General features: G+C 65.5%; 1 protein-coding gene across 2 annotated transcripts; it reads left to right on the top strand.

Moving 5' to 3' along the window:
- The first annotated feature begins 515 nt into the window (after window positions 1-515).
- On the top strand, window positions 516-22,819 carry ABCA2 (ATP binding cassette subfamily A member 2). 2 transcript variants are annotated; one of them, XM_088018922.1, is made up of 48 exons: window positions 516-650; window positions 4,248-4,341; window positions 5,312-5,423; window positions 5,508-5,671; window positions 5,960-6,087; window positions 6,278-6,391; window positions 6,723-6,941; window positions 7,282-7,610; window positions 7,869-8,028; window positions 8,817-8,945; window positions 9,022-9,189; window positions 9,259-9,355; window positions 9,797-9,970; window positions 10,047-10,149; window positions 10,226-10,340; window positions 11,305-11,495; window positions 11,682-11,832; window positions 11,906-12,110; window positions 12,243-12,407; window positions 12,496-12,676; window positions 12,766-12,978; window positions 13,108-13,304; window positions 13,391-13,573; window positions 13,808-13,992; window positions 15,061-15,181; window positions 15,480-15,719; window positions 15,802-16,008; window positions 16,259-16,361; window positions 16,463-16,782; window positions 16,863-17,076; window positions 17,171-17,276; window positions 17,371-17,482; window positions 17,571-17,631; window positions 17,713-17,887; window positions 18,082-18,197; window positions 18,276-18,423; window positions 18,616-18,739; window positions 18,846-18,978; window positions 19,068-19,185; window positions 19,906-20,084; window positions 20,156-20,297; window positions 20,374-20,508; window positions 20,628-20,731; window positions 20,809-20,901; window positions 21,014-21,116; window positions 21,186-21,323; window positions 21,398-21,604; window positions 22,072-22,819. In XM_088018922.1, the coding sequence occupies exons 1-48, from the start codon at window positions 585-587 to the stop codon at window positions 22,105-22,107; spliced, it is 7,278 nt and encodes a 2,425-aa protein (XP_087875048.1). In that variant the 5' UTR covers window positions 516-584; the 3' UTR covers window positions 22,108-22,819. The 2 variants fall into 2 exon arrangements, with proteins under 2 accessions (XP_087875048.1, XP_027950420.1); XM_028094619.2 differs by having other exon boundaries at window positions 7,243-7,610.
- The last annotated feature ends 3,831 nt before the right edge of the window (window positions 22,820-26,650 follow it).

Below are 26,650 nucleotides of genomic sequence, written 5' to 3'. Positions count from 1 at the left end.
TGGGGACCGGGACCTGGCTCTGACGTCCGGATGAAATTCCTGCCCCCAGCACTTCTGCGTGGGCGGGTGGAGGTCGTGCACCCCCTCAGCATCCTCCCAGGGCGCCCTGGGGGCCAGTGACCATCTTGGGGCGCCTCTGCGGGACGATTCCAATGGGGGTTGCTGCGCGCCGGCCACATGCCCCTGGGAGAAGAGCACCCCAGAGGGGGTGTGAGTCGGGGGTTTAGATGTGAGCTCTGGTGCACGTCACTTCAACGCCTGGCGAGATGGGGGCGACCAACGAATCCACCCGTGGCTGGAGAGGTGGCGCTCCAGGAATGGCCCGGCAGGGCGGCGGGGGTTACGGGCTCGGCTCCGGGCGGTGGGCTCAGCGCGGCGCCTTTAAGCGGGGGCGGCGCGGGCGGGGGGCGGCCGCGAGTGGCTGTCACCGCGGCCGCCGGGGCGGAGCCAGCGCGGAGCCGGTCCCGGACGCCCCAGACCCCGCCCCGCGCGGGCGATGCCGAGCGGCGCGGCGGGCGGCGGGGCCGGCGGGGCGCGCAGAGGAGCTGGCCGCGGCGCGAAGGCGGCCGGAGTCCGGCCCCGCCATGGGCTTCCTGCATCAGCTGCAGCTGCTGCTCTGGAAGAACGTGACGCTGAAGCGCCGGAGCCCGGTGAGCGACCCCGCGCGCCTCCGGGCCTGCCCCGAGCCGGAGGTCGCGCGCACGGGAGGTCCAGCGGCGCGCTTTCCGCGCGCACGTGCGGCCGGGCCGGGCGCGCGTAGACCCCGGGCGGGCCCCGGGGGCGGAGGGCCCGAGCCCCCACCCCGCCGGACCTCGCCCGTCCTTGCGGGCTCCGGCCTCCGGGGAGGGGGCTCGGCCGTGCCCAGCCCGCGCGGCCCGCGCCCGCTGACATTCGCGGTGCTCGGCTGAGTCACGGGGATGGGCGCCCTGCGCGCTCTTCGGGGCTAGCGGCTCGAGTAGGGGGGCGAGCGGCCCCAGGACTCTGGGGTCGCGGGAGTCCCTCGTTCCCGGGACAGAGGGCTGGCATGGGGGACTCTAATCCAGCCCAGAAGGTCCTTGGTTTCTGGGCCCAGCCCCCCTGGAGCCCTTGCAGGGACCCTGCCCCTTCCCTCTGCCCTTGGACAGACAGCTCTCCTCCCCCTCCCCCTCCCCCTCCTCTTCACCCTTCCCGCGAGTCCCCTAGCCCTTGCTCCTGCTTTCTCACCAACGGGAATGTCCTTGCTGTGCCAGCATCGGCCAGTCTGCACCCCTGAACCCTTTTGTCCTTTGGGGCAGTCCTCCCTGAGGCTGATCCACCCTCTGATCTCCCCTGGGAGCCGGGTCCTGCTGTTCCAAGCTGTGACCACCAAGCACCCCAGCCCTCTGCCCTGTGCCTGGGGCAGCCCCGGGCCTGAGGGTGCAGGACACAGCAGCTGTCAGGGACAGAAGCCCTGGTGAGGAGCCAGCCTGAGGCCGTATGGATGTCATCATGCTGGCCCTCACCGCTCCTGCCCTGGGAAAGGCAGGGGCATCTCCTGTTGTCCTGCCCAGCCGACAGCACAGGGAAGCCTGGGCAGCTTGGGTTTCTGAATGGGCCCTGGGGATTTTCCACAACCAGGCCCAGAGAGGCTGGGGTACGGAGTGGGGGGCCTAAGGAGGAAGCATCCTCTTGCCCACCTGGGGCCTGAGAGGCTCCTCTCCCACCTGACTCTGAGTCCCCTCGGGCCGATGAGCTCCTGCCAGGGTCCCTCCTCGGGAAGAGAAACCCGGGACCGCAGACACGGCAGGGTGGCCGTCATCACCATGGCCTGGCAGGACTCCTCTGGGCACCTGAGCCTGGCGGGGAACACGTGCCTGGGGCTGGCTGGCTCTGGGTGCCATGGATCGGGCCTGCAGCCTTCGGGTTCCTGGGGACACCAGGGCAGGGCTTGGCGGGGGGAGGGGTTTGGGATGCGGGCATGCACTGGTATCAGCCCCAGGGTTCTTGGCAGTAAGGGCCCCCTAGGGGCTGGGAACAGAGGCTAGAATGAGGGCCCCTGAATCCACTGGGGATCTCAAGGCTCAGGGAAGGGAGCAGTGGCTTGTGGGGCACCTGGCAGGCAGGTGGGAGGTGTCTCCACTGCCCTACACCCAGGAGTGGCCCCCACCTGCTAGGTGGAGCCCTCCCTAGAATCTTATCTTCTTGTGCCCCTGCCCAGCAGCACTACCAGGGGCTGGTTAGGCCACATGGAGGTCCTTGGCTTGAGACCACAGCAAATCAGAAATTCTTCCTCCAGGGTGGCTGAGGCCTTTGCTGGGCTTGTGCTATGGGGCAGGGGCTGGGGCTAGCCAGAGGCCTGGCACACTCCTGCTGGCTCCCCCTTTCCGGGGAGGGTCTTGGGCTTCAGAATTAGACCTGTGGGCTCGGCCAACAGAGGTTTTGCTCTGCATGCTATGCACTTCTCTGGGGGGTGGGGGTGCACCCCCTGGAAAGCTTGGTTTGGAGGGTAGGAACCAAGGACCTCTGTGCCTGGGTTTCTCCAACTGTGAGTGTCGCCTGTCCTCTCCTAGCTGGGGCTGCTGGGGCCTCATCACTGGGTAAAGAGGCCATTCCATCTTCAGTTCTCTTCTGTTCTCCCCTTGACACAGCAAGAGGGGGCTCAGGCCCAGTGTGGGCACCCAGGCTCCGGGAACAACATGGGGGCACTGGACTAATCTCAGGGCACCGGGGTTTGACCACCTTGTGGGCCCCTAGTGGGGTGCAAGGGGCAAGGAACCTGTGCTCCCTGCCTGTAACCAGATGCCCCTCTGCCCGCCTGCCCGCCCAGCAGGCCTCCCTCTTCCCAGCAGCTCCTGCGGCGGCCGTTGCTATAGCAATGAGGAGGTAGCCGAGGCCTGTTGCTGCAGTTACACGGTGGAGGTGCCCAGTGGCAGGGCAGGTGTGGGTGGGGCTGGTACCTTGGCCGTGACCCTGGCCACCTGCCTCACGTGCAGCCACCCTGGCTCTGTGTATGTGTGTGTGGCATAGGTGCCTGTCCCCAGCCCTGTGGGTGCCATGGTGCCTCCTCGGCTAGCCCTGGGCTGGATCCTGGCTCGGGGAGGGGGTGGAGGCTGGCACGGACTGGGGCGGGCATGGGGTGCGGACACACAGTGGGGTGTTTCAGACCACAGAGCACTATTGTCAAAGCATGTAAACAACAGCCACTGTGCCACGCTGGGGGGCTGGGAGCCCGGGCCCTGGGCCAGACGGAATGCTGGGGGGGGGGTGCGGCTCTGGAGTCTGTCTGGGGGCAGGGGTGAGGATGAAGGAAACCTGGTCCTCTGAGAAGAGCTGGTGGGGGTGAGGGTCAGGATGTGTCTTTGGGCTGAGCGGGGGGGGGGCTCCCCAAAGAGCAGCTCGCCTGAGGTCCTCTTTCCACCTTCCCTCCCTGAGCTAGGAGAGGTGACGGTGTCACAGAGAGTGAGAAGTCCTCCCGTTTTCCAGGTGAAACAGAAGGAAGGCTGGGGCTCTGGGGCCTCTGGCATTCCTTCCCCTCTCTGAGCAGGTTCTGCCAGGGCTCACCTTGGTGCCCAGCTGGGGGTGGCAGGAGCAGTCCTGGGAATAGAGAAGAGTTCTGGGGAGCGCCGGCAGGGCTGCCGAGCCCACCTGAGCCACGTGGAGTGAGGGAGAGGGGCCAGGGCAGAAGGAGGCACTCGGGGCTTTCAGACCTCTGAGCAGGTTTTCCTGGAGGCTCAGGGCCCTAGGCTAGAGCCATGCCTCCCCTTGTCCAGGCCTTGTCTTCCTAGGCTCTCATGTGGGGTGTAATGGGCTGTCACAATGAGGGGGGCTGACACTGGGGGAGTGTGGGAGCCATAGCTGGGGTCCAGGACCACCTCCAAGATCCTAGCCAGGAGAAGGTGGGGAAGGAGAAGCTGAGCTGGGCAGATTCATGGGTCATAGTAGACCACAAGCTGACTGGTCTGTCCCTGCTGGCAAATCACTGCGGCACACAGAATCTGGGCTGGGGGTGTGGGAGAGCGGATTTGCTGGGACCAGACAACACTCATGCTCTCGCCCCCATAGAAAAGGACCTTGAAGAAAGGGGAGGCCAACTCTGTTGGCCCTGAGAGCCTGGGTTAACTTTCTGTAGTTCCTGTGGGAGGTATGTGGGGTCCAGGCTGGGTGGGGCTGGCCCTGCCTGCCAGAAAGACATCTATCTGCCTGGCGAGAGGAGGGTGTGGGTCTGTCCTGTCCAGCCCGGGGCAAGTGGTGTGGGAGGCAGGTGGCCTTACTCAGCCCACCCTTTCCAGTGGGTCTTGGCCTTTGAGATCTTCATTCCTCTGGTCCTCTTCTTCATTCTGCTGGGGCTTCGGCAGAAGAAACCGACCATCTCTGTGAAGGAAGGTGAGTGTCCTTGGTTGGGGGGAGTGGGGGGGGGCCCAGGGCACAGCTGGGCGGGCAGTCCTCACTGCATCATGCGTGCGTGCCTGTCCTGGGTGCACGTGACCATACACGTGTCCCAGCTCCCACGCTGTCCTGGTGTGGTCCCTGGCCGTGCCTCCTGGCTGGGCCTGAGGACGGGGCTGGCCATGGTGGCCATTCCTCACTGTTCTCCTCTGTTCTGTTTTGCCCCTCCCCCGCATGGTCTCTGGTCCTCCTCCCGGGCCTGCATGCAGTCTGTAAGTGAGCGGCCCTCCTGGTGCCGCCTAAGCGCGCCCCGCCCCCGCTTGCATTAACAGCCTTTCCTGGCCTGGCTGCGTCCTGCAGAACCCCTTGCCCATGGTCAGGGACGGCTGGCGCACTGGAGGACGGGGGGGCAGTGGGTACCCAAGGGGGCCTGGGCCACGGGGTGGCTCCCAGGTCAAGCTTCTGGGGGGGGGGGCATCCGTCTCTCTGTGGGGTTGCCTGGCCCTGCCTTGCAGGGCTGGGGCCAGGTCACCTGGCTGCTCTCCTCTCAGACCCCCGTGGGCTCCTGCATTCTCTCTGCTAACCAACTGGCCAGAGAGGTCAGAGGTCACTGCCCAGTGGGGGCCCCACATGCTCCCCTGGGCTCTGTGGGCAGTGCCACACCTGAATTCTTAGGGTAGGGGTCAGGCATTTTGGCCTTGGCTGGCCGAGGAAAGAGGGACACTCTGGGAGTTGTGGGGAAGGGATGACCAGACACCCTTTGACCTCTGACCTGCTGGGGTCATCTGCACTAGAACTCTTGGCCCTCCGCCCCCTGTCCGCTGCCCGAAGCTGCTTTTCCTCCTTGACTTTCTCTAAATTTCTTTATTTGGCCTTCATCTTCCTCCCCTTTCTCGACTCCTTCCCCTGACGTCTCCGCCCCTCGGGCCCTCTCACCTGCCCCCACCGCCCCTCCACCCCCCTGCAGCTTTCTACACAGCCGCGCCCCTCACCTCTGCTGGCATCCTACCTGTCATGCAGTCTCTGTGCCCGGATGGCCAGCGAGACGAGTTTGGCTTCCTGCAGTACGCCAACTCCACGTGAGTACCCCCCCACCCCCCCCCGCTCCCTCCCCGCCCCCTGCCCCCGCAGAGGCCAGTGGGTGACCTCCGATGGTGGTGCAGGGTCACTCAGCTGCTGGAGCGCCTCAACCGTGTGGTGGAGGAGAGCAACCTGTTCGACCCTGCGCGGCCCAGCTTGGGCTCGGAGCTCGAGGCCCTGCGCCAGCACCTGGAGGCCCTCCGCTCCGGCCCGGACACCTGGGAGAGCCACTTGGACAGACCTACAGGTGCGCCCTGGGCAGCTGGGGCTGTGCCTATGCTGGGGGGCTCGAGGCCCAAGCTCTGACGTCAGCTGCGTTCAAACCCCAGCTTGGTCACTTATAACCGCGGGCCAGTGTTGGGGCCTCCATCTGAGCCGTCGCTCTGGGTTCCTGGGGCAGACGTGCTCAGGCGGACCCAGCTGAGCTGCCCTCCATATGGCTGGGTCTGGTGCGGGCACCTCGGCTCTGCGTCTGTTCTGGGTGCCTTGACCCTGGGCACAGCTGGCCCTCAGTGCCGTCCTTCTGCCTGTCCAGTGTCCTCCTTCTCCCTGGGCTCGGTGGCCAGGGACCCACGGGAGCTCTGGCGTTTTCTGGTGCAGAATCTGTCGCTACCTAATAGCACAGCTCAGGCCCTCCTGGCTGCCCAGGTGGACCTGCCTGAGGTGAGTGGGACAAGCGTCCTCAGCGAGCATGTGTCTCCTCTTGGGGTGGCTCCCGGCCCTGGGCTAGCCTCTCTGCCCTCCCCTGCTCGTAGGAATGGAGAGCAAGGGGGGGAGGGTGCGGAGCTCTGAGGCAGCCCTGGGGCTGGGTTCTGGGAACCCCTGGCCTGAGCCACACCCCCTTTACACCCAGGTCTATCACCTGCTTTTTGGCCCTTCGCCTGCCCTAGATGTGGGGTCAGGACTCCCCAGGGGTCGGGACCAGCCCTGGAGCCGCCTGGGTGGCAATCCCCTATTCCAGATGGAGGTGAGGGGACCTGTTAGTGGGGTGGGGACACGCCACCTGCCCCCGGGTGGGTGTTTCTGCCTGAGAGGGTGAAGAAAGGCGCCCCCTTGATAATGCTGAGCCTCTCCTGGGGGTGAGGGAGGTCCCTGGGAGTCTGTGGCTAGAATGAGGAGGGGGAGGGCAGGATAGTGATGTGCGTCCACCCCTCCCCACCCCCCATTACAGCGCCTGGGCTATCTCAGACTTGGTGCAGGGGGTGGGGCAGGGCAGACCCGAGGCCTTCTTGGGCTGGGGCCTCGGTTCCCTCTTGGTTGGGGTCCCTCCCCAGCTGTTCCCTGCACCCCGCCCCCAGGAGCTGCTGTTGGCCCCTGCCCTGCTGGAACAACTCACCTGTACACGGGGCTCTGGGGAGCTAGGCCGGATCCTCACTGTGTCCCAGGGTCAGCAGACAGCACTGCAGGGTTACCGGGATGCTGTCTGCAGTGGGCAGCCTGCAGCCCGTGCCCAGCGATTTTCTGGGCTGGCTGCTGAGCTCCACAACCAGTTGGATGTGGCCAAGATTGCCCAGCAGGTGAGAGCCTGCCTGCCTGCTGGCCCTGCGGGCCCACCGCCTGGGCTGGGGGAGATGCTGGGGCTCCTTGGGCCCAAGGCTGCGAGTGGGGTGTGCCTGTGGTTGGGTGTCCCACGCACCCCCAGGGAGCCATGCCCCATGTCCTCCCCCATGCCCCTAGCCAGACTCTCCCTCAACCTCTCTCATCCCCGCCTGTGTCCTCCATCCACCCCTGACCTCAGTCACACACCTTCACATCAGTCCCCAGCCCCTGCTCCCTCTCCTGGGCCTGCATCTCCCCACATGCCCCGTTTCCCCTCAGCTGGGCCTGGACGCCCCCAACGCCTCGGTTCCCCAGCAGCAGCCGCCACCCCCACAGCGACTGCAGGCGCTGCTGGAGGACCTGCTGGACGCCCAAAAAGTTCTGCAGGATGTGGACGTCCTCTCGGCCCTGGCCCTGCTGCTGCCCCAGGGCGCCTGCGCCCGCCGGGCACCAGGCCCCCCAGCCAGCGGCCCTGGAAGGATGGCCAACGGCACCGGAGCTGCGGGGGGCACGAGCTCCAACTCCACCGTGGAGGAGGGCGCCCCGTCCGCTGCGGCTCCGGCCTCCTCGGACGCGCTGCAGGGTCAGTGCTCCGCCTTCGTGCAGCTCTGGGCTGGCCTGCAGCCCATCCTGTGTGGCAACAACCGGTAGGTGGGTGGCAGGGAAAGGGGACAGGAAGACAGGGGCGGGGCCTGACCCCGAGGCCGGGCTTTGACCGCCCCCACACACACACCTGGCACCCACTCTGAATCCCGGCCCCATGTCCCGCCCCTCCCGATGCACCACTCCCGCCCTGAGCTTCTGCCCTGTCGGCTCTTGAAGCCCCGCCTCCAACCCCGGACACCCCGCCCTGATCCCCATGGCAGACCCCCAGCTGCGCCCCTAACATCCGCACCCCGTGCTAGCACCATCGAGCCGGAGGCGCTGCGGCAGGGCAACATGAGCTCCCTGGGCTTCACGAGCAAGGAGCAGCGGAACTTGGGCCTTCTCGTGCACCTTATGACCAGCAATCCCAAGATCCTGTACGCGCCGGCGGGATCTGAGGCAGACCGCGTCATCCTCAAGGTTCGCCAGTCTGCCGCGGTGGGGGCTTGAGCTGCATGTGCCTTCTGCCTCCTTCTGGGGCAGAAGCTGAAGGAGCAGGCCAGAGGGGCTCTGCAAGCCAGGAGCCCAGTGCAGACCCCGTGCAGACTGGGGTCAGTAGAATTGTCATGGGAGGGGGCTGTGGCCCTGGCACTTGAGCTCTGACTTGGCTTGGTGGGGGGTGGAGTGGAGAACTGTCGGAGGGCGTTCGGAGTGCAGGGGCACTTGGGGGCTGCTGTGGGGATGTCCTGGACAGGCTGGGTCCTGCCCAGGTGCAGGGTCCTGGCCTGGCTGGGAATGGCCGGGGCTGGCAGTGCTGGTTTGGATAGAGGAGGGGCCACATGGGGCCAGCTGAGGGCAAGATGTTCGTGGCCATTCCAGGGGAGAAGTCCTGTCTGGGAGAAATAGAAATTAGGGCTGGAAGTGGCCCAGGAAGGGGAGAGCCTGTGGAGGGGTCTCTAGGATGAGTGTGGGGGGAGAGGAGGGCCAGGTGTCAGGGCTGTTCAAGGAACATGTGGAGGAAGGTCCAACAGAGGTGAATGGGGGAAGCGGGAAGCCAGGCAGCCCTGGGAGCCAGGGCAGAGCCAGTTCTGTGGGTCCTTGCAGGAAGGTGGGGAGGGAAAGTTTTCAGGCGCGCAGGCGGAAGTCTGGCCAGAGCAAGATTGGCTGTAGGCGAGGACTGGCCTTGGGGGAGACAAAGGAATGGAGAACCCCCTTGCTGGCTGGAGTTTTCCCATGAGCCCCATGACTCATGCCCTCACCCTCTGCAGGCCAACGAGACCTTTGCCTTTGTAGGCAATGTGACCCACTATGCCCAAGTGTGGCTCAACATCTCTGCCGAGATCCGCAGCTTCCTGGAGCAGGGCAGGCTGCAGCAGCACCTGCACTGGCTGCAGCAGGTGCTGGGGGTGCTGGGCTGGGGTGGGGGAGGGGCCACACCTGGGCCACCCTCTGAGCCAGTCCTTCCCCCCCCAGTATGTGGCAGAGCTGCGGCTGCACCCCGAAGCGCTGAACCTGTCCCTGGAGGAGCTACCGCCTGCCCTGCGTCAGGACAACTTCTCCCTGCCCAACGGCTCGGCCCTCCTGCAGCAGCTGGACACCATTGACAACGCGGCCTGCGGCTGGATCCAGTTCATGTCCAAGGTGGGGTGGACGGGCCCCGCGGGCTCCGCTGGTGCCCAGGACCAGCTCCAACGATGCCCCTCCCCCCAGGTGAGTGTGGACATCTTCAAGGGTTTTCCCGATGAAGAGAGCATCGTCAACTATACCCTCAACCAGGCCTACCAGGACAATGTCACCGTGTTCGCCAGTGAGCTGGTCCCCCTAACCCTTGCTCTTCTGCCTCTCCCCGCCCAGCCCCAGCCTCCAGGCTCCCTCCATCACAGCCCTCCCCTACCGCTTTCCATGCCCGTTGAGCCCCTTTCCCTTCTTCAACGTCACCCCGCCTTAGTCCCACCTCCTCCCTGGCCCCGCCCCTCACTCCCCAGTTCTGCCCCAGCCCCTGGTCCTGCCCCCTCCTTCACACCCCGCCCCCTCCCAGCTCTCCAACCCCGGCCCCACCTCCTCCCTGGCCCCGCCCCCTCCCTGGCCCCGCCCCTCATGCCCCTCATGCCCCGCCCAGCGCTGCTCTAGCCAGCCCCCGCCCCCTTTTTGTCCCTGCCCCTCCCTCCCTCCCTTCAGGCCCCTACTGTCCCCCCCACCCCGTAGCCAGCCCTGGCTCTGCCCCTCCACCTGCCCCTCCTGTCCCCAGGCGTGATCTTCCAGACCCGCAAGGACGGTTCCCTGCCGCCCCACGTACACTACAAGATCCGCCAAAACTCCAGCTTCACTGAGAAAACCAATGAGATCCGCCGGGCTTACTGGCGGCCGGGTCCCAACACGGGCGGCCGCTTCTACTTCCTGTATGGCTTCGTCTGGATCCAGGGTGAGGGCCGCTCCTGGGGCTGCGGGGGTAGGGCCTGGCCGCCCCCTACCCCATGGCTGACCCCTCCTGCCCGCAGACATGATGGAGCGTGCCATCATCAACACCTTTGTGGGGCACGACGTGGTGGAGCCTGGCAACTACGTACAGATGTTTCCCTATCCCTGCTACACCCGAGATGAGTGAGTGTGTGTGGGGGAGACTGGGGGCTGGGGCTTAGGCTGAGCCGCTCCCCTCACGCCCCTGCCCCGACCCCAGCTTCCTGTTTGTCATCGAGCACATGATGCCACTCTGCATGGTGATTTCCTGGGTCTACTCGGTGGCCATGACCATCCAGCACATTGTAGCGGAGAAGGAGCACCGGCTGAAGGAGGTGGGGGGGCCGGGGGTGGAGGTGGGGGAGATGGGATATGGGGCGGAGGTTGGGGGGACGGAGGGGTGGAGGTGGGGGGCAGAGGTGGGGGAGGAATGAGGGGGTGGAGGTGGGGGGCAGAGGTGGGGGATGGAGGGGTGGAGGTGGGGGGCAGAGGTGGGGGGATGGAGGAGTGGAGGTGGGGGGCAGAGGTGGGGGGATGGAGGAGTGGAGGTGGGGGCAGAGGTGGGGGGACGGAGGGGTGGAGGTGGGGGGACGGAGGGGTGGAGGTGGGGGCAGAGGTGGGGGGGATGGAGGAGTGGAAGTGGGGGCAGAGGTGGGGGGATGGAGGGGTGGAGGTGGGGGCAGAGGTGGGGGGACGGAGGGGTGGAGGTGGGGGGACGGAGGGGTGGAGGTGGGGGCAGAGGTGGGGGGGATGGAGGAGTGGAAGTGGGGGCAGAGGTGGGGGGATGGAGGGGTGGAGGTGGGGGCAGAGGTGGGGGGACGGAGGGGTGGAGGTGGGGGGACGGAGGGGTGGAGGTGGGGGCAGAGGTGGGGGGGATGGAGGAGTGGAAGTGGGGGCAGAGGTGGGGGGATGGAGGGGTGGAGGTGGGGGCAGAGGTGGGGGGGACGGAGGGGTGGAGGTGGAGGGCAGAGGTGGGGGGATGGAGGGGTGGAGGTGGGGGGCAGAGGTGGGGGGATGGAGGGGTGGAGGTGGGGGGCAGAGGTGGGGGAGGAATGAGGGGGTGGAGGTGGGGGCAGAGGTGGGGGAGGAATGAGGGGGTGGAGGTGGGGGCAGAGGTGGGGGGATGGAGGGGTGGAGGTGGGGGGCAGAGGTGGGGAGGAATGAGGGTGGAGGGGAGGCTGCATGCACCTGTCCCGCCGCGGGGCCTGGCTGGCAGGGTGGAGGCAGGTCATTCCTTCCAGCCGTCCCACCCCGAGGGCCGAGGCCTCCTGCCCCAGCCTGCTGTGCACCTGCCCACAGGTGATGAAGACCATGGGCCTGAACAACGCGGTGCACTGGGTGGCCTGGTTCATCACCGGCTTTGTGCAGCTGTCCATCTCCGTGACGGCGCTCACGGCCATCCTCAAGTACGGCCAGGTCCTCATGCACAGCCACGTGCTCATCATCTGGCTCTTCTTGGCCGTCTATGCCGTGGCCACCATCATGTTTTGGTGAGCACCGTGTGGCTGGCAGCAGGCCGAGAGGGAGCCTCGCTTGGGTCCTGGCAGAGTATCCCTTGCATTCACCCAGAAACCCAGGCACACGCAGGAGGGACGTCCCGGGAGGGGTACGGGCTCTGCACCGGGGGCCGGGTGTGGCTGATGACCCGTGCCCCCCCCCCCCCGGCTGTGGCCCAGCTTCCTGGTGTCTGTGCTGTACTCCAAGGCCAAGCTGGCCTCAGCCTGTGGCGGCATCATCTACTTCCTGAGCTACGTGCCCTACATGTACGTGGCGATCCGCGAGGAGGTGGCCCACGACAAGATTACCGCCTTTGAAAAGTGCATTGCGGTGAGGGTCATGGGCAGCCGGGGTGGGGGTGGGGCGCGGCCTCCTCCCCCCGCTGACACCGCTGTCCCCTCAGTCCCTGATGTCCACAACAGCCTTCGGCCTGGGCTCCAAGTACTTTGCCCTGTACGAGGTGGCAGGCGTGGGCATCCAGTGGCACACGTTCAGCCAGTCCCCTGTGGAAGGCGATGACTTCAACTTGCTTCTGGCTGTCACCATGCTGGTGGTGGACGCGGCTGTCTATGGCGTGCTCACGTGGTACATTGAGGCCGTGCACCCAGGTATCAGTTGACCCTGTGGAGGGGGAAAGGAGAGGGTGCGTGGCTCCCTGGGGTGGGTGGCGGGCACATGGCCCAGGCTGGATAGCAACCCCGGCCCTCGGTCAGCCTCCCTTCTGCTCCCCCCACCCCTAGGCATGTACGGGCTGCCCCGGCCCTGGTACTTCCCGCTGCAGAAGTCCTACTGGCTGGGCAGCGGGCGCGCAGAGGCCTGGGAGTGGAGCTGGCCGTGGGCACGCGCCCCCCGGCTCAGCGTCATGGAGGAGGACCAGGCCTGTGCTATGGAGAGCCGGCGCTTGGGTGAGGCGGGTGCCAGGGTGGTGGCTGGGGCAGTCACTGGGTTTTGGGGGCCCCGGGCAGCCTTAGCTGACCCGCCGCCCTGGTGCAGAGGAGATGCGGGGCATGGAGGAGGAGCCTACCCACCTGCCGCTGGTAGTTTGCGTGGACAAGCTCACCAAGGTCTACAAGAACGATAAGAAGCTGGCTTTAAACAGGCTGAGCCTGAACCTCTACGAGAACCAGGTGGTGTCCTTCCTGGGACACAACGGGGCTGGCAAGACAACTACCATGTGAGCATCAGGGCAGAGCCCTCACCAAGTGGGCAGCAGGGCGGGCTCCCTGCAGGAGGTGGGGGTCATGACCCTGCATGCCTGCCCAGGTCGATCCTCACTGGTTTGTTCCCGCCGACCTCGGGGTCGGCCACCATCTACGGGCACGACATCCGCACAGAGATGGACGAGATCCGCAAGAACCTGGGCATGTGTCCACAGCACAACGTGCTCTTTGATCGGCTCACGGTGGAGGAGCACCTCTGGTTCTACTCGAGGCTCAAGAGCATGGCCCAGGAGGAGATCCGCAAGGAGATGGACAAGTGGGTGGGGTGGGGTGGGGAGGGGGCCGAGGGGCTGGGGCAGGGCAGGGCCCAGAGGCGACCCCAGCATCGCTGGCTCCCAAGGTCCAGGCCCTACACGCCCCCACTCCCACGCTGTGTGGCCCTCAGGATGATCGAGGACCTAGAGCTCTCCAATAAGCGGCACTCGCTGGTGCAGACGCTGTCGGGTGGCATGAAGCGCAAGCTCTCTGTGGCCATCGCCTTTGTGGGCGGCTCCCGCGCCATCATCCTGGACGAGCCCACCGCAGGCGTGGACCCTTACGCACGCCGAGCCATCTGGGACCTCATCCTGAAGTACAAGCCGGGTGAGCAGGGCGTGGGGTGGGTGTGGGTGGCCCCCACCTGGCCCTACCCGGCCCAGCGCCCTGACCCCGATCCTGGGCTCCCCCAGGCCGCACCATCCTGCTGTCCACTCACCACATGGACGAGGCTGACGTGCTCGGGGATCGCATCGCCATTATCTCGCATGGGAAGCTCAAGTGCTGTGGTTCCCCACTCTTCCTCAAGGGCGCCTACGGCGACGGCTACCGGCTCACTCTGGTCAAGCGGCCTGCTGAGCCTGGGGACCCCCAAGGTCTGTGCAGAGGCTGCCTGAGCTGACCTGGGGCCCCCCCACCCCAGGACCCCTCCTCCAAGCCCAGTGAGCTTAAGCGGTGGCCCCCGCTGCTGCCCCAGTGAGCCTAGCGCACCTGGTCGGGCCTGGGGCTCCCTCTTCTCATGCCCCCTCTTGACTTGGCTGAGCCCCCGTAGAGAATCCCCCTCTGGCAGCCCCTGAGTTTGGCTCCTCTGCATTCCCCTCCCTTCCTAGAGCCAGGGCTGCCAGCCAGCCCCCCAGGCCGCACCCAGCTGAGCAGCTGCTCAGAACCCCAGGTCTCCCAGTTCATCCGCAAGCACGTGGCTTCCTGCCTGCTGGTCTCGGACACTAGCACAGAGCTCTCCTACATCCTGCCCAGCGAGGCCGCCAAGAAGGGGGCCTTCGAGCGTCTCTTCCAGGTGTGGGGTGGAGGGCTCAGGGGCGGGGGTCTCTCCCAGGTGTGGGGTGGAGGGCTCAGGGGCGGGGGTCTCTCCCAGGCGTGGGGTGTTGCGGGCTCAGGGGCGCAGGTCTCTCCCAGGTGTGGGGTGGAGCGGGCTCAGGGGCGGGGGTCTCTCCCAGGCATTGGGGTGGAGGGCTCAGGGGCAGGGGTCTCTCCCAGGAGTGGGGTGGAGCGGGCTCAGGGTCGGGGGTCTCTCCCAGGCGTTGGGGTGGAGGGCTCAGGGGCAGGGGTCTCTCCCAGGAGTGGGGTGGAGCGGGCTCAGGGTCGGGGGTCTCTCCCAGGCGTGGGGTGGAGCGGGCTCAGGGGCGGGGGCCTCTCCCAGGCATGGTTTGGAGGGCTCAGGGGCGGGGGTCTCTCCCAGGCGTGGGGTGGAGGGCTCAGGGGCGGGGGTCTCTCCCAGGCATGGGGTGTTGCGGGCTCAGGGGCGCAGGTCTCTCCCAGGCGTGGGGTGGAGCGGGCTCAGGGTCGGGGGTCTCTCCCAGGCGTGGGGTGTTGCGAGCTCAGGGTCGGGGGTCTCTCCCAGGTGTTGGGGTGGAGGGCTCAGGGGCAGGGGTCTCTCCCAGGCGTGGGGTGGAGGGCTCAGGGGCGGGGGTCTCTCCCAGGCATGGGGTGTTGCGGGCTCAGGGGCGCAGGTCTCTCCCAGGAGTGGGGTGGAGCGGGCTCAGGGGCGGGGGTCTCTCCCAGGCGTGGGGTGGAGGGCTCAGGGGCGGGGGTCTCTCCCAGGCATGGGGTGTTGCGGGCTCAGGGGCGCAGGTCTCTCCCAGGTGTGGGGTGTTGCGAGCTCAGGGTCGGGGGTCTCTCCCAGGTGTTGGGGTGGAGGGCTCAGGGGCAGGGGTCTCTCCCAGGCGTGGGGTGGAGCGGGCTCAGGGGCGGGGGTCTCTCCCAGGTGTTGGGGTGGAGGGCTCAGGGGCAGGGGTCTCTCCCAGGCGTTGGGGTGGAGTGGGCTCAGGGGCGGGGTCTGCACAGGGGCAGGGGGCATCCCTGCGGGGGGCCGTGCTGCAGTGGGTCATGGGCAGTCCTTTCACAGCACCTGGAGCAAAGTCTGGATGCGCTGCACTTGAGCAGCTTCGGGCTGATGGACACCACGCTGGAGGAGGTATTCCTCAAGGTGTCGGAGGAGGACCAGTCTCTGGAGAACAGTGAGGCGGGTGAGAGGTCCCCGAGCTGCTCGTCCGTCCTGCCCCAGCCCCGGGGCGTGAACCTGGGCTGGGGCTGCTCACTCTTCCTGTCTCTGGGGACCAAGGGCTCTGGGTGGGAACAGGGTGCTGTGATGCCCTGCCAGGCTGACTCGGGGGTGAGGAGCTTGGGCAGGTAGGTGCCATGGCACTTGGGGCTCCCCCTGGCAAAGTGGGGCTGAGGGTGGGTGGGTGGGTGAGCGTGGGGACTGGGGTCCCAGGCAGGCCTGAGCCCCGCTTCTCCCCCTCCCTGGCCCCTCGGCCGCGGCAGACGTGAAAGAGTCCAGGAAGGATGCGTTGCCGGGGGCGGGGCGCCCGGCCTCGCCGGGGGCGGCGCTCGCTGGCGGCCTGGCCCGGTGCACGGAGCTGGCGCAGTCCCAGGCGTCCCTGCAGTCCGCATCCTCCGTGGGCTCTGCCCGTGGTGAGGAGGGACCCACCCACGTGGATGGCTATGGCGACTACCGCCCCCTCTCTGACAACCTACAGGACCCTGACGACGTCAGCCTGCAAGGTGGGGGGCGGCCGGGCGGGGCCGGGCAGGGTCCCTGGAGGGTGGCGCGGGGCCGCCTGCTCAGTCCCCGCTCCCCGCGCAGAAGCTGAGGCGGAGGCCCTGACGAGGGTCGGCCAGGGCAGCCGCAAGCTGGAAGGCTGGTGGCTGAAGGTGCGCCAGTTCCACGGGCTCCTGGTGAAGCGCTTCCACTGCGCCCGCCGCAACTCGAAGGCGCTCTCCTCCCAGATCCTGCTCCCCGCCTTCTTTGTCTGTGTGGCCATGACCGTGGCCCTCTCCGTCCCTGAGATTGGTACGGCTGCCAGGCCAGGCAGAGGGACATCGGGGGCCAGCGTCCCACTCTAGCGGGAACCACCCGCTCTGGGCCTGGGCACTACATCCGAGACTGGCAGGCACTCTGCACAGCTTGTCTGGGACTCATGCCTCCTTGGGACCCGGACCCCAAGCTTGGACCCTAAGGGTCTTGGGGAGGAGGGACCTGGGCCCGGGGGCCGCTAGTAGGCAATCAGAACCTGCTCAGGCTTCCCCGTGCACCCCTCCAGGTGACCTGCCCCCACTGGTCCTGTCACCCTCCCAGTACCACAACTACACCCAGCCCCGCGGCAACTTCATCCCCTACGCCAATGAGGAGCGCCAGGAGTACCGGTGAGGCCGCCTGCCAGGCAGCTGTGGCGGGCCGGGGCTGGGTGAGGGCGCGGAGATGGGTGGGCACCTCCCCACCCGGACTCACACCGCGCGTTCCCCAGATTGCGACCTTCGCCGGATGCCAGCCCCCAGCAGCTGGTGAGCACGTTCCGGCTGCCGTCGGGTGTGGGTGCCACCTGTGTGCTGAAGTCTCCGGCCAACGGCTCCCTGGGGCCCGTGCTGAACCTGAGCAGTGGCGAGTCCCGCCTGCTGGCCGCGACATTCTTCGACAGCATGTGCCTGGAGTCCTTCACGCAGGGGCTGCCGCTGTCCAACTTCGTGCCGCCCCCACCCTCCCCCGCTCCGTCTGACTCCCCTGTGTCCCCAGAGGAGGACCCGCTGCAGGCCTGGAATGCTTCTCTGCCCCCTACCTCTGGGCCAGGTATGGGCCCAGCAGGCTGCCGGGGGTGGGAGGCAGGGGAAGGCGCGGGCCTAAGCTGACGGTACCTGCTGCGCCCACAGACAACTGGACGTCGGCACCGTCCTTGCCACGCCTGGTGCGGGAGCCCATCCGTTGCACCTGCTCTGCACAAGGCACTGGCTTCTCCTGCCCAGGGGGTGTGGGTGGGCATCCACCCCAGATGCGGGTGGTCACAGGAGACATCCTGACGGACATCACTGGCCACAATGTCTCCGAGTACCTGCTCTTCACCTCTGACCGCTTCCGGCTGCACCGGTGAGCAGGGCGGGAGTTGCGTGCCAGCTGTGGGCGAAGGGGCGGCCCACCCGCCGCATGCCGGGCCTCACTGCCCCTCGCCCTGCCTGCCCAGGTATGGGGCCATCACCTTTGGCAATGTCCAGAAGTCCATCCCAGCATCATTTGGTGCCCGGGCCCCAGTCATGGTGCGGAAGATCGCGGTGCGCAGGGCAGCCCAGGTGAGCCGTACAGCCCAGGCCCTGGGGCACCCAGCTCTCGCCCGATGTGGGCAGGAACCCACAGGGCTCTTAGGGCACTTCTGGGTCCCTCCAGGTTTTCTACAACAACAAGGGTTACCACAGCATGCCCACTTACCTCAATAGCCTGAACAATGCTATTCTGCGCGCCAACCTGCCCAAGGGCAAGGGCAACCCAGCGGCCTATGGTGAGCCTAGGTGGGGGGTGGGGCAGGCGGGGCCAGGGCTGGGCAGGCACGGAGCAGGTCCCTGAGGCTGCCTTCCCCTGTGCCCTAGGCATCACTGTCACCAACCACCCCATGAACAAGACGAGCGCCAGCCTCTCCCTGGACTACCTGTGTGTACGGGGACAGGGAGGCTGGGGGTGCTGCTGCGGGACCCGGTGCCCGGCAGGGGCTGATGGCTGCCTTGCCCCCAGGCTGCAGGGCACGGACGTGGTCATCGCCATCTTCATCATTGTGGCCATGTCCTTCGTGCCAGCCAGCTTTGTGGTCTTCCTGGTGGCCGAGAAGTCTACCAAGGCCAAGCACCTGCAGTTTGTCAGCGGCTGTAACCCTGTCATCTACTGGCTCGCCAACTACGTGTGGGACATGGTGTGCCCCCCCCCTGCATGGCTGAGGGGGGTTCCCATTACCCCTAGACCCGTGTTGTCCCACGACCTTGTCTCCTGCCAGGCCCACCAGTTCTGGCCCCAGACCCTCAGCCCTGCCCCTGGAGCCCTCACCCCTGCCCTGGGGCCCCTTGCCCCTGCCCCTGGGCCCCTTACCTGCCACTCCTGCTCTGGTAGCTTAACTACCTGGTCCCAGCCACCTGCTGCGTCATCATCCTGTTTGTGTTCGACTTGCCGGCCTACACGTCACCCACCAACTTCCCGGCCGTGCTCTCTCTCTTCCTGCTCTATGGGTAAGGGGGAGAGGGCGGGGGAGGGGGCCTGGGGTGGGGGCGGGCCGCCTGGTGACGCCTGCACCCACCCACCCGCAGGTGGTCTATCACCCCCATCATGTACCCGGCCTCCTTCTGGTTCGAGGTACCCAGCTCAGCCTACGTGTTTCTCATTGTCATCAACCTCTTCATCGGCATCACGGCCACGGTGGCCACCTTCCTGCTGCAGCTCTTCGAGCATGACAAGGTGGGGCAGGGGGGTGGCGGGGCACAGCGGGCAGCAGGGCAGGGGGCAGCGGGGCACAGCGGGACGGCGGGCAGCGGGACAGCGGGCATCAGGGCAAGGGGGCAGGGGGGAGGCAGGGCACAGCGGGCATCGGGGCATGGCAGGTGGCGGAGCCCAGGCTGTGCCCGTGACCCCCTGTTAACCCCCCCCCAGGACTTGAAGGTGGTCAATAGTTACCTTAAAAGCTGCTTCCTCATCTTCCCTAACTACAACCTGGGCCACGGGCTCATGGAGATGGCCTACAACGAGTACATCAACGAGTACTACGCCAAGATCGGTGAGCGGGGCGCGGGTGCCATACGGGGTCATGTCCCCAGAGATCGGGACTTGCAGGCGTGGGGGGAGCCTCCCCAGGCACAGGCCCTGAGCCGGCTGCCCCACAGGCCAGTTTGACAAGATGAAGTCCCCGTTCGAGTGGGACATTGTCACCAGGGGGCTGGTGGCCATGACGGTCGAAGGCTTCGTCGGCTTCTTCCTCACCATCATGTGCCAGTACAAGTCCCTGAGGCAGCCACAGTGAGTTGGGGAGTGCCAGGAGATGTGGGGGCCATGGCAAATTGGGGAGCACTGGGTGATGGATGGCCCGGCCTGCCCTGTCCCCACAGGCGAATGCCAGTGTCTACCAAGCCCGTGGAGGACGATGTGGACGTGGCCAGCGAGCGGCAACGGGTGCTGCGGGGGGACGCTGACAATGACATGGTCAAGATCGAGAACCTGACCAAGGTGGGCCAAGCCCCGGTGGGGCTCCCGGGGGGGCGGGGCCCAGGTGGGGGCGTGTTTCCAGGCGGGGGAGGGACCCGGTGGGGGCGTGTTTCCAGGTGGGTGCAGGGCGCAGATGGGGGCGTGTTTCCAGGCCAGGGCGGGGCCCGGTGGGGGCGTGTTTCCGGGAGGGCGCCCAGGTGGGGCCCTGTTTCCAGGCAGGGGCGGGGCCTGGGTGGGGGGCGTGTTTCCAGGCGGGGGAGGGACCCGGTGGGGGCGTGTTTCCAGGCGGGGGCGGGACCCGGTGGGGGCGTGTTTCCAGGCAGAGGCGGGACGCGGTGGGGGCGTGTTTCCAGGGGTGGGGCCCAGGTGGGGCCGTGTTTCCAAGGCAGAGGCGGGACCCGGTGGGGGCGTGTTTCCAAGGCAGGGGCGGGGCCCAGGTGGGGGCGTGTTTCCAGGCAGGGGCGGGGCCCGGGTGGGGGGCGTGTTTCCAGGCGGGGGAGGGACCCGGTGGGGGCGTGTTTCCAGGCGGGGACGGGCGCCGATGCGGGCGTGATTCCAGGCAGAGGCGGGACGCGGTGGGGGCGTGTTTCCAGGTGGGGGGGGCCCAAGTGGGGGCGTGTTTCCAGGTGGGTGCAGGGCGCAGATGGGGGCGTGTTTCCAGGCCGGGGCGGGGCCCAGGTGGGGGTGCGGCCTGGCGAGTGCTTGGCCCTGCTGAATGGGCTGATCCCTCCCCTACGCCAGGTGTACAAGTCTCGGAAGATTGGCCGCATCCTGGCGGTGGACCGCTTGTGCCTGGGCGTGCGTCCTGGCGAGTGCTTCGGCCTCCTGGGCGTGAACGGCGCGGGCAAGACCAGCACCTTCAAGATGCTGACGGGTGACGAGAGCACAACGGGGGGCGAGGCCTTTGTCAACGGGCACAGGTGCAGGCGGGCGGGCGCCTGGGAGGGTGGGGTGACTGTGGCCGCCGGTGCTGATGGCACGGTGTCCCCAGTGTGCTCAAGGAGCTGCTCCAGGTGCAGCAGAGTCTGGGGTACTGCCCGCAGTTCGACGCCCTGTTCGACGAGCTCACAGCCCGGGAGCACTTGCAGCTGTACACGCGGCTCCGCGGCATCCCCTGGAAGGACGAGGCGCGGGTGAGGGGCGCCCGGGCGGGGGGCGGGGGGGGGGCTTTCGGGAGGGGCGGGCCCTGATGTCGGTTCTCGCCCCCAGGTGGTGAAGTGGGCCCTGGAGAAGCTGGAGCTGAGCAAGTACGCGGACAAGCCCGCGGGCACCTACAGCGGTGGCAACAAGCGGAAGCTGTCTACAGCCATTGCCCTCATCGGGTACCCCGCCTTCATTTTCCTGGTGAGCTGGGATGGGGGGTGGGCCCATCTGCACCCTCTGGTGAGCCGGGGCCGCAGGCAGCGGGTTGGGCCAGCTGGGGTGGAGCGGGCTGCCGCGGCTGAGCCTAGCACCGCCCCCAGGATGAGCCCACCACAGGCATGGACCCCAAGGCCCGTCGCTTCCTTTGGAACCTCATTCTGGACCTCATCAAGACAGGGCGCTCGGTGGTGCTGACGTCCCACAGGTGTGTCCCTGCCCTTACCGGCCCTCCCCCCCCACAGTGCCCCGCCCCCCCATACCAGCCTGTGTGTCTGCCCGCAGCATGGAGGAGTGTGAGGCGCTGTGCACACGTCTTGCCATCATGGTGAACGGGCGCTTGCGCTGTCTGGGCAGCATCCAGCACCTGAAGAACCGGTGAGCCGGGCCAGCAGTGCCAACGTGGGGTGGCAGGCTGTGGGGTCTGTGGCAGGTGGGGGACGGGCTGCCCTGGCGGCTGGGGACTCAGGGCCACAGGCCTGTCCCGCAGGTTTGGAGATGGCTACATGATCACGGTGAGGACCAAGAGCAGCCAGAACGTGAAGGATGTGGTGCGGTTCTTCAACCGGAACTTTCCAGAGGCTGTGCTCAAGGTGGGTGGGGCCCCAGGGGTAGGGCTTGGGGGTCTGTTGAGCAGCCTCTGACCCCCGTCCCCGCCCCAGGAGCGTCACCACACGAAGGTGCAGTACCAGCTCCAGTCAGAGCACATCTCACTGGCTCAGGTGTTCAGCAAGATGGAACAGGTGGTGGGTGTGCTTGGCATCGAGGACTACTCTGTCAGCCAGACCACCCTGGACAACGTGAGTGCTCCAGGTCAGGGGCGTGGTGCCAGCCTCGGCTGGCCCCCGCTCACCCACCTGCCCCTGTCTGCCAGGTGTTTGTGAACTTTGCCAAGAAGCAGAGTGACAACCTGGAGCAACAGGAAACAGAGCCACCCTCGGCCCTGCGGTCACCCCTGGGCCACCTGCTTAGCCTCTTCCGGCCCCGGCCTGCCCCCACAGAGTTAAGGGCACTTGTGGCTGATGAGCCTGAGGACCTGGACACAGAAGATGAGGGCCTCATCAGCTTCGAGGAGGAGCGGGTGAGCCGCCTTTGTAGGGTCAGTCTGGCCAGAGCGCTCAGGTTCTGCATAAGGAGAGGTGTGGGGGAGGGGTCGCCTGGGGACTCCTGCTGTCCTGAGCTCAGGGAGACAGAGGGATTCCTCTGATACTTCAGAGCTATAGGGTAAACATGGGAGGCCTCAGGCACAGGCAGATACAGACTCGTTGCAGACCGCACAACATGTTGGGAACGCACAACATGTTGGAAACTTGGAGGGATTTCCGAGACAGGCAGAGCAGAATAGGGGGGAACAGAGCCTGGGGACCGGGGAGAGCTGGAAACACTGCAGCCCCTTGACCTGGCCGACAGAGGCCACAGGAGGCTTCACCACTGAGGGAGAACTCCAGAGAGACAGAGGAGGGGTACCCAGTCCCAGACCCGGGGTGGGGGGTGGGGGTGTCTGTGGATGCCTCCCCAAGCCCGGCCTGCCTGCCTTCTGCCCACCAGGCCCAGCTCTCCTTCAACACGGACACACTCTGCTGACCACCAGGCGCTGGCTCAAGGACATGCAGTGGGGACAGAAGTTAGGCGGTGGCCGAGGCCCCACCCCGTGCCCCCAGTGCCCGCCCACAAGGCCCTGGAACGGGAGGTCCAGGACCTAGGGTTTCCTGCGCCCTCCAGCCCCTCACCCGTCCTCAGCCCTGCCTGAGGCCACTGCGCTGCCCTCCCCTGATTGTGCCAAAGGTTGGCCTGGCCCTGGGCTGCACACACCCTCACCCTGCTCTGCCTTAAAGCCTTGGGGTCTGGCCGGCCCCTAGTCTCTGCCCCTTTCCAGCTCTGCCCGCCACCCCTAGGGCCACTGGGGTGACACAGGCCACCAGGCACTACCAGACTCTGCTGGCCAGGCCTGAGCTTCTGAATGGGCTTTTCTCTGATCCTCAGTACTGATGGGCCGGTCTGGAGCTGAGGATGGGGACTGGGGTAGGTCCTGTCTCCAGGCCCTTATTTATTTTGCTTTAGGAAGAGGCTTCCTCATCTTGCTGTCAAGCAGGGAGGCCCCCACCTGAGGGAAGCCCTGGGCGTGGGCCAGGGAGGGGCTGCCTCAAGGTGGTGGGCTGGGTGGCAGGAATGGAGAAGCTGGACCCACTGGCCGGCAAGGGGCCAGACCCCCTCCCCACCCCCTCCAGCTGCCATTGCTCTCCCCAGCTTGGCCCCCTGCACACCCACCCACCCGGGAGCCGGACCTGTACATAGCGCACAGATGTTTGTTTTAAATAAATAAACAAAAAAGCCCATGCAAGCCTGCACATGTGGAGTGGGGTGTTGGGGTGAAGATGGGCCCCCTTGATGCAAGGTTATGGTCTCTGCCTTACAGGCACAAATGCAATGTCCCCGAGCGCTGAGCCCAGAGTGAAGGGAAGGTGGCCGGGTTAACCTGGAGGAGGGGGTGGGGCGCCTCATCCCTCTAAGCAGCTGTTGGGACAGATGGGGGTACTGAGGCAGGGACTGTCCATCACTCCCCTCCCCTGCCCCACCCACACAGCCCGGACTCCCTGCCTGGAGGCAGGTCCTGAGTGGGCTTCTTTGTGCCATGTTGCCCACCCTGGGGGTGTGCACTCCCTGCCACCTTCTCCCCAACCCCTGGGACTCAGGGCCCACTGAGGGACCACAGGCCGGCTGTGTGTGCTAGGCTGTGTCCATCTCATCCAGGATGGGGGTGCTTGCAGGATGGGGTGATCTCTAGGCTAAGAACCAAGTCCAGGAGGGAATGTCAAAGGTTGGAGGCAGTGTGGAGGCTCCCAAGAACGGGGGGTGGGGGGGGTGCGGCACTCCGCAGCAATGGAGCCTGGAGACAGGCCACAAGGACGGGTCCCAGAATCAGCACCCCTCGAGCTTGGCCATGGTCAGTCTCCCAGCAGAGACCCGTTCAAGGGGGCTGGAAGGGACACAAGACTCCCCAGGAGGAGGGAGGGTCATGTGAACAGCTTGTTTCTCAAAACCTTTTACCCCAGTGGGGGGTGGGCTGCAAAATGGTGGTTTTCTTTTTATTCTTTCTTGTTTTACTTAGGATTTATTTATTTATTTATTTATTTAAAGAGTCAGGGGAGGGGCAGAGGGAGAGAATTTCCAGTCAGACTCCCCACTGAGCACAGAGCCCAAAGTGGGCCTTGATCCCCCAACCCTGAGATCATGACCTGAGCTGAAACCCAGAGCCGGATGTTTAACTGACTGAGCACACAGGTGCCCCAAAATGGCGGTTTTCTAATTATTTCATCCTTTTCTGTGTTTATTTCCTGGTATTTTTTTTTTCCAAAGAGCTTCACTTTTAGAAATATATTACTGTGGATGCGTAGGTTTTTAAAAAATCAACATGTTGTCATTCGTGGCTGTCATCATAAAGATTCTTTTTTTTTTAAGATTTTATTTATTTGAGATAGCATGAGCAGGGGAGTGGGAGAGGGAGAAGCAGGCTTCCTGCCGAGCAGGGAGCCCGAGGTGGGGCTCGATCCCAGGACCCTGACCTGAGCTGAAGGCAGACGCTTAAGACTGAGCCCCCGAGGTACCCAATAAAGATTTTTTTTTTTTTATTGTGAGAAAATACACTTAATGTTTACCGTTTTAACCATTGTAAGTGTACAATTCTATTGCTGTCATTTTTACGGTCAAACTATCCTGGATATGGCCAGTGGGACTCCTGCATGGTGACTTCTGTGTCCTTTTGCCTCGTCCTGGCCATTTGTTTTTGGAGACTTCCTTTCTGTTACCATGTCCAGGTCTGGGGCGCCTGGGTGGCTCAGTCGCTGGGCGTCTGCCTTCCGCTCAGGTCATGACCCGGGGTCCTGGGATCGAGCCCCGCATCGGGCTCCCTGCTCCGCTAGAAGCCTGCTTCTCCCTCTGCCACTCCCCCTGCTTGTGTTCCCTCTCTCGCTGTGTCTCTCTCTGTCAAATAAATAAAATCTTAAAAAAACAAAAAAAACAAAAAAAAACCCATGTCCAGGTCTGCTTTGTAGCTCCCTGGCCCACGTCTGGCTTTGGCCATTTTCCAAGGAGCCCTGGTTCCTCTGGGCAGAATGGTATTTGGAACCCCTGTCTGGACTGCGGGTGGGCTCACCTGGCTCTCTCAGTGGGCAGAGCCAGGAAACACCTGTCCACGGTCCTGCCACGACCCCCCGCCGCCCCAGGGCCCCTCCCCGCCCCCCTACAAGCCTGTGTCTCCTTTCAGAACAGACTGTTGAACACTGCTGCGAAGGGCCCCCAGCCAGGGCTCAGGAGAGAAGCGTCGCTACCGCATGGCTGAGGCCAGGACCAGCGGCTCCGGGGACTGCAGGCCGAGAACGGCCCCCCACCCCCCACCCCCCAGAAGGAAGGGAAGGGCGGCCCGGCGGTGGCAGGGAGGTTTGCTCCAGGCCCCACGTAGGTCAGGGGCTACAGTTGGTGACTGTGAGCTTCTGGTCTCATTCATTTAAAAACATTGCCTATGAAATCATGGTAGGAAATTCAAAAGGTCTGAGGACGTCCTCTTGGCTTTTTTCAGAAGGAGAGCAGCAGACCCAGATGGACACATACTGATGCAGTGTTTTTCAACTGGGTTGGTTTTTTCCTCTCACTGGTCTTGGTGTGCTACAGCTGCCGAAAAGTGCCACAAACTGAGCAACTTAAAACAACAGAAATGTATTCCCTCACACTCTGGAGGCCAGAGGTGCAAGATCAAGGTGTGGGCAGGGCTGGTTCCTTCGGAGGCTGTGGGCAAGGGTCTGGTCCACGCTCTCCTAGCTGCTGGTGGTTTTCTGGCAACGCTCCGTGTTCCTGGCTTTGTGGACACCACCTGACCTCTGCCTCCGTCCTCATGATGCGCCCACCCCCCCATGTGTGTCTGTGTCCAAATCTCCCGTTTACAAGGATACAGTCAGACTGGGGTAGGGCCCCTCCTGATGATCTCATTCTAACATGATGACTTCCGTAAAAACTCTCTGTCCCAATGTCACATTCTGAGGTGCTGAGGGCTAGGACTTCCACCATGAAGGGGGGGGCACAATTCAGTCACGACACCCCCGAACCGGAGACTAGAGAGACTCACCCCCTCTGTTCTCTTCTGTGAACATACCAGGACTCTCCCACAGACGGGGTGCTTGCCACCCGGAGGACAGCACGGATCTGTGTATATGTCCCTCATGCATTTACAGGGACACGTGGGGCTGATTCCCAGGGGGCTGCACCGTCTGGACAGTCTTGCCAGCCCACAGCCCCCCGAGTGGTGGGTGCCCCCAGCCTCGCTGAGCACACGGTTACCTGCCCATTGCAGCCCCGAATCCGGTCCTAGTTTGTCTCCTGAAATAAGTGTGAAGTAAGACTGCCACGCACCCTGTTGGGTGTTGGCAGATCTCCTTTTCTCTGAACCACCCGGTCACTGGTTCATTTCCGATTCTCTACAGACGGGTAAGGGTATTTTTATACACACAGAAATACCCGTGGGACGGCTGGGGGGCACCTGCTGCTGTGGAGGGGCCTGGGGCCCTGCCCTGGGGCTGCGGTGCCCGCAGGGGAAGCAGATGAGCAGGCCGAGCCCCCACCACGTCGTGGAGAAGCAGCAGAAATACTGGGGCCCCGGAGGGCAGCCAGGTGCCCAGCTCCAGTCTGTCGGGCCAGCTCCAGGCTGTGTCCGGGAGCCCTGGACGGTCTGGGGTCCTGGCAGGGCCCTGGGGGAGGAGGCAAAGGTGCGGGGCAGAGCCCCAGCTCTGCCACAGGGCGGCGTGGAGCCTTTGCAGGCCCCTCCCTCGGGGCACGCCGCCCCCCCCCCCGACCCAGAGCTGCGGGGTGGGGGGGGGGAGACGGGCCGAGAAGGTTGGGGGTGTGTGCACACAACGTCCCCGCGTTGGTTCCTTCCAGCCAACGGCAGGGGCGGGTGGCCCCACGGGTCAGGAGTTTGTGGCTTCTAAACCTCCTGGGGCTTCTTCTGAAAGGTTCGAACCCCACCGGGAGGGCAGGGGGTGTGGGGTCGGCTGGCCAGGGGCACCTGAGCAGGCCAGCAGCACTCCTGGAATGTGGGCTGGCCTGGGGGGGCAGGGCTCTGCCTGACCCAACTCGG

This window comes from Eumetopias jubatus, unplaced genomic scaffold, assembly GCF_037043125.1.
Source record: "Eumetopias jubatus isolate StellerSeaLion01/CBP00866 unplaced genomic scaffold, mEumJub1_p1.0 scaffold_15, whole genome shotgun sequence".
Lineage (NCBI taxonomy): Eukaryota > Metazoa > Chordata > Mammalia > Carnivora > Otariidae > Eumetopias > Eumetopias jubatus.
The sequence above is the reverse complement of the archived record's forward strand: the minus strand, read 5'-3'. Positions and strand labels throughout refer to the sequence as shown.

Coding starts and splice junctions, on each gene's coding strand:
- ABCA2 (XM_028094619.2), top strand. CDS start 585: ATGGGCTTCCTGCATCAGCTGCAGCTGCTGCTCTGGAAGAACGTGACG. Junction 12,408..12,495: donor TATGGAGAGCCGGCGCTTGG/GTGAGGCGGGTG, acceptor GCCCTGGTGCAG/AGGAGATGCGGGGCATGGAG. Junction 15,720..15,801: donor TGACGACGTCAGCCTGCAAG/GTGGGGGGCGGC, acceptor CTCCCCGCGCAG/AAGCTGAGGCGGAGGCCCTG.